Source organism: Panthera leo, chromosome B2 (assembly GCF_018350215.1).
Source record: "Panthera leo isolate Ple1 chromosome B2, P.leo_Ple1_pat1.1, whole genome shotgun sequence".
Classification (NCBI taxonomy): domain Eukaryota; kingdom Metazoa; phylum Chordata; class Mammalia; order Carnivora; family Felidae; genus Panthera; species Panthera leo.
This window is the reverse complement of record NC_056683.1, coordinates 873,670-879,880: the sequence shown is the minus strand read 5'-3', so window position 1 is coordinate 879,880 and position 6,211 is coordinate 873,670. Positions and strand designations below refer to the sequence as shown.

The 6,211-nt window shown below is 35.9% G+C and overlaps 1 protein-coding gene across 1 annotated transcript; it reads right to left on the bottom strand.

Moving 5' to 3' along the window:
• Positions 1-1,650: 1,650 nt before the first annotated feature.
• Positions 1,651-3,481, bottom strand: LOC122218906 (olfactory receptor 2W1-like). The gene is made up of 2 exons (XM_042937213.1): positions 3,437-3,481; positions 1,651-2,626 (listed from the first exon to the last, which is right to left on the bottom strand). Exon 2 carries the CDS (start codon positions 2,593-2,595, stop codon positions 1,651-1,653), a length of 945 nt encoding a protein of 314 aa, XP_042793147.1. The 5' UTR covers positions 2,596-2,626; positions 3,437-3,481.
• Positions 3,482-6,211: the final 2,730 nt, after the last annotated feature.

Here is a 6,211-nt window from a genome sequence, read left to right as displayed (position 1 = left end):
ATTCTAGGTTATGAGACAAAGAGAAAGTTTTCTTATATTTCTCCTGTTTTCCTCATGTCCTGATATACACTTATAAGGATTCCATAAATGTATGCACTTAAACGAAAAAAATTATCCTATCTTTTCCTTCTCCTAGGTCTTAGGTGTTGCAAAATGTCCTAAATATTAAAGCCTAAAGATGTTGCTCCAGCATTCATTGTTATTTATCATATCATATCATATCATATCATATCATTTATCATTTATCAAATATATTTATCATATTCTGTAGAATAATATCATTTTCATATATTTTATTTAAAAATGATTCATTCATTTAATTATTGTACAGATACTCAATATGTAATTTTATCATAAGCCACTATAGGCACAGCAAAATCTCATATGAATAAGAGTTTCTATGGTGTTGAAAAGCTCACCAATGTCTTTTTATCAAACAAACATATAAAGAAATAAAAAAATTAGATAATGCCAGTGTAGTGACAAGGGCAGGTTTTGGAGGGAATTCAAAGGACAGATATATGAGATTTGTAATGATGTTTCTCATGAGCCAAGATATCAACTGAGTGCAAAGTTGAGTAAGAGATTTTTAAATGACAAATTACTTGTTTATCAAGACTGGGATGAGCTTTTCTCACAAAGAAAAGTTGGTATTCGTTTCCAGTGACCAGACTGTCACCATTCTATATGTTCTCCTCTCAAATTCCTTACAATACTATGAAGTTTATATTTTCTCTGTGCCTTCCTATGTTTTGGTATCATCATCCTCTCTCAGATTTTTATTTTTACCAAGACCTATGAAACTGGTGATTTTAGTGTTATCCCCAAAAGTATCACAACTTCAAATAATGTTTTCACTGTGGAAACCTGGGAACTAGAAGGTTTAAGGATGGGAGAGAAAATACCTTCAACCCTTACGACTCATGTACCCCACCCAAATACCCCAGGTGGATGACAGCTAACTCCACCACCATATCATAAGGTGCAAGGGCACGGTAATGTGAGGACTCTCACAGGAAGAGGATTTCCACTCTTGGAAATGGTCAAGTTGTAAAGAAGTGGAGTGTTTTTTTTCTCCCGCATAGAGCTACTCAGAATTTCTTGGCATTGTGTTAGTGGAGGCCAGTCTAAGAAATGTGATATGCCACATGATGGCTCTGCAACAATTAAAAATTGAGGCAGAAGTTGGGTGAATATTAGTGGGGAGTTGATCTGCACCACAAAATCCCTGATGACATATCAGGTGGATGAAGAGGACATTATTTCGCATAAAAGTGGTAAGTCTGGTAAGAAGAAATCAGTGTCCATTGTAATCGTACATTAAAATAAAATTCCATGTGAAATATTTTTTTTAATATCTTGTACAGGCATCTAATACTAAACTAAACCACTTTTCGTAATTCTATGTTTACTTATCTGTAGTTCCTGATTAGTCTTGAAGGCTTTTAAGTGTATACATTGAAGTTTCTTTATGAAACTGCATCTCTATCTCCTTATAATTCTGTGTGCTTCCTACTTCTTTAGAAAGTCACTACCTCAACAATTCTTGGTACATGGTAAACACCTAGTAAATGCTCTTTACATAAATGAATCGCTACATCTTCTCTTGGTAAAGGTCAGTGTTATTTCTTTACCTCTCATCCATCTAACTCATGACTTTGCTGACCATTTTTCTATACACAGTATTCTCTTTACTGAACTCTTTACATCTTTGTTTCTTAAAGTGTAGATCAGAGGGTTAAGGGTAGGTGTAACAATTGTGTAAAAGAGTGTAAAGAACTTCCCCTCATCTTGGGATGTGCTATTCTGTGGCTTCATGTACATATAAATGAGAGTTCCATAAAACAGAGTTACTACTGTGAGGTGGGAACCACAGGTATTAAGGACCCTACTCCACCTTGCTGTTGACTTGATCCTCATGACAGCTTGAGTGATAACTGCGTATGAGATTAGAATTAGTAATAGAGGTACTAGAAGAAATATCACTCCAAGAGCATAGACAACGACCTCAATTACTTTTGAGTAGACACAAGCCATCTTGAGCAATGCTGGCATCTCACAGAAAAAATTATCCACCTCCCGGTGCCCACATCTTGGCAGTTTCAGAGTCAAGGAGCAAAGAATTAAGGCACTGCCAAGACCACCTAACCAGGCGACAAGCACCATCTTTTGGCAAAGTTGAGGGTGCATTATTACTGTGTAGTGAAGAGGTTGACAGACAGCAGCATAGCGATCATAGGCCATCACAGCCAAGAGAAGACATTCTGTGGCTCCCAAGTCAAGGGCAAAGAAGAATTGGAGCACACACCCTCCGTAGGTAATAGACTTTGTTGGACCCCATAGATTTACCAGCATCTGTGGGATAATGCTAGTTGCATAACAGAGGTCCAGAAAAGACAAATTGGATAGGAAGAAATACATGGGAGTATGGAGCTGGCTGTCTAGGTTAGATACAAGGATGATGGTTGTGTTTCCTACCAGAGTCACAATATAGAAGATGAAGACAACCCCAGAGATGATGTGTTCTAATTGGGGCCGATCAGAAAACCCCAGCAGGATGAAGTTTGTCATGGAACTTCCATTGTTTTTGTTCATGACTCCTCATGAAGGTCTAGAAGACAGTACCCTGGTAATTAAAAAAAAAATAGCATCACCTTAGGTAGAAATAAGATCTCTGATGTTTGCCATGAGTGTCCCAAATTCACTTGTTTGTGTGCCTTCTCCCTTTGGAACATTTCTTTTAACACTCTTGTATTCAGTGACCATAGCTTCTGCATGTTCACTCATCACCAGAGTGGTTCTAAAAATAATACGATAAACCCAATCACACTGAATTGTAAATAATTGAAAAGGCTTAATATGCTATGACACCTATGATTCTCTGTATTTTGGGTAAGCAATAAATCCATAAAGTTAATTACATAATTTAAGAGTAGGGTATGTTTAGTGCTGTTCCTTCTTCAAATTATGACATTAGATCACTTGACATGACAAAATTTTCCCTTATCAAAGGAGAGGAGTTTGAGGTAAAAAGTTAAATAACCTATTATGCTGGGATAAGCTGCACCATTTGGTAGCAGAATCACTTTCCACATTTATGTCCAAATGTCTGTATTCCAGCCATTATCATCACCATCACCACCAACCTCTTCCTCATATTTTCACTCCCATTCAGCCATGCAGACATTGATATTTCTGTATCAATTTTGGTGTTCCTCACTATACTGCTCTTGTTTGGTGCCAGGAAAAATTTTGTCTCTTTTATTAACAATTATTTACATGTACAGAGGCTATGTGTTGCTTTGAGTACCTTTTATGACTGCTATTATACCATTTAAATAGCCTTAGAATTTGTTACAGAGTTAAAAGGAGCCTATTCCAGAAACATTTGGTTACCACATATACATATCAAAAACCTATGTTAGCTCCTACTCACCGGGCTATTCAGCAGGATTAGCAAGATAGGTAACTTGAATGAAAATCTGTTCATTAAACAATCAGTGAGTTGTTGACCCCTTGGAATTTATCAATCATATGGATCAATTCTCTGGTCTCTTCAGAACTCTGTAGGTAAAATCTGACTTAAATTCTGAAATAATACAGAAAAGGAATAAATAATACATAAATTTCACTATTTCTGTATACTTTATCATATTATTAAATATATGGAATAATGAGTGAATTAACCTACAATATTTTTTAGTTTTATTTTTTGGCTTATAAATTTTTTATGCATATAATGTTAGAACATGGACTTTTGCTAGAGTACTTTATATTCATAGTGTGTTTGGAGCCAAAGAATACTAAGTTTATTTGTTGCAGTTACAGTGAAATAAGGAAAATTACCTACAGTATATCACTGTTACAAGCATTTTAGTTAGAACTTGAAAATGTTATAATCATGAAGAAGGAACTGTGATTACCAAGTAGTCTGATACAGAGATACAGTTTTTCTCCATATAAAAATGGAAATTTCATTTAATTAACAATTGTGAAGTCTTTATCTGATAGGATGTCAGTTAAGTTGAGTTAGTGTTTAAGTGCATGGATTCTGGACTCAGAGCTTGGTGTGAAATCCTAGCTAAGTAGTGGGAAGTAAAGTGTCCTTGGGCAGTTATATAACCTGTTTGTACGTCAGGTTCTCTGTACATTCTGTAAAACTAGTAATGTTCCTCAAAGCGAGGCTGTCCGGGTTAGTATTTGTGAAAACACTAGAACTGTGCTTGGTTCATATTTCATTCTAAAAGGTTAAACATTGTATTCACCTACCCACAACTTATTACTATTTTATTTTTTCCTTACTCTCTTCATTTTTCCCACTGGTAATATTACCATGATGGTCTAAAACTAAACCGGAATGGTTAAAATTTTATGTGTGGATAACTTTTCAAATGCACAGACACTCATGTACACAAAAGTGCCCACAAATACAATGTACATAGTGAACTGATCAACTCAGAGGCAGGAGACGACAGAGGACTTAAGCTCCACAAATGCATTGATTACAAAATGCAGTTGGCTTTTCTTGACCATGTCAGGTTGGGATAGTGTTGGGAATGAGGAAGCCATAGAATTTTAGAGTTGGCATAGAGTCAGAAGCCACAATCCAGCCTTCTGCCCTACAAAGCAGGCCTTCCACAGAATGTTCACACAACTGTTTTCATAGCTTTCTAACTATCTTTTAAAGAGGGACTCATACTTACTCCTTATGTTGAGCTCAGAGATTCCTCTTCAACCCTCAGGCAATGCCTGTTTTTCTTTATTCTGCAAATAGCATGGAAGAAGTCATTTCAACATGGCTTCATTAAAAACCACAGTTTTATTATAAAATAAAACACAAAAAGCAAAAGCTCACTGAATCAAGGTGAATACTCTTATAAGTAACATGCAGATCAAGAAATAAAACCTTGCCAAGCACCCCAGGAGCTTCTCTTTGTGACTTGTCCCAATCACTACCATTCCATGTCTCCCATAGTATTCACTATCCTCATGTTTATAGTAGTCACCTCCTTATATTTTAATAGTGTGATTACCCAAATGTGCATCTACAGACAATATTGTTTAGTTTGGCTCCTTAAATTTTTTGTCTTTTGAGTTTCCTTTAATATTAGAATACACTCTTAGATTTGTGTTCCCAGATTAAGTGCTAGATGGTTGTCAACTGTTGTTCACACTGTATGAAGTTTAATTACCATGCTTTTCTGGTTGCTATCCATTGGATTTACAATGGATTATCAAATGCCTTAGATTAGTTAGTTGAGACGTGGACACAATTCTGCAGATGTGCTATGTCATTGAAGAAAGCAGTGAGCATTCATGATGCACACACAGTTTCTAAAATATATGCTAAGTAGGTTTAGCAGTAATTCTAAACTGGCTCAGTTTAAGCTTTGGGTCACATAAGGCCCCAGGTATACTAATTGGAAGTGTCCAGCCAGTGTTACTCCTTATGTAATTTAATATTGTGAATCCAAAATAGGGCTTTCATTTTATGCTTACAAACATTTTCCACATTGTTTTGAACCATGGGTCTCACCTTTTAGCTGTCATTGTCATTTTAATTTAAAAGTCGATGTTTAATTAAAACTGTGAGTGCAAGCAGATGAAACAATGTTAAAAAAGAGGAAAACTATACTGTCACTGAAACGGTTTTCATTTTTCATGGTGTGGACTTTAGTTTCTAAAGGTGCAGCATGAGCTTACATTTTTGTTTGTTCAGTGAAATTTAAGACAAATGGAACAAATATATTTAAACATAATTTGAATGTGGAAAGAAAACTAGAAAGAATATTAGAACATATTTACGTTTCAGGAGTGAAGAATTCACAGCTCGCATGCTCTTATGTAGCCCAAAGGTACCCATATTGCCATTTTTACACAGGTAATCAGAAGGATTCTTGTTTGGCAAGTTACGGAGTCCATGAAATACTGATGAGACACCACTTTCTTATACTAACTCCACAATCACATTTGGATTTAAATGCAACAGCTGAGCTTAGATTCAGTGAAGTCTCTAATGTGGATGTTGGAGAAAAACTAGAATCATGATCGGTGGCAAAGTTGACAAATTTGGTTTCGTAAATGTGTTTTTTATGGGATATTTGTAGTCTTTTAGTGAGCACTCCCATTAGACACATTTGTGGGCTGATGTCTGCACATGAAAGGAGAGCCCTTCTCTGGTATACTTGTGCTCCAAGAAGTGTTTATGTAG

Excerpts from the sequence above, each read along its gene's own strand:
- LOC122218906 (XM_042937213.1), bottom strand. The coding sequence starts at position 2,595 with ATGAACAAAAACAATGGAAGTTCCATGACAAACTTCATCCTGCTGGGG.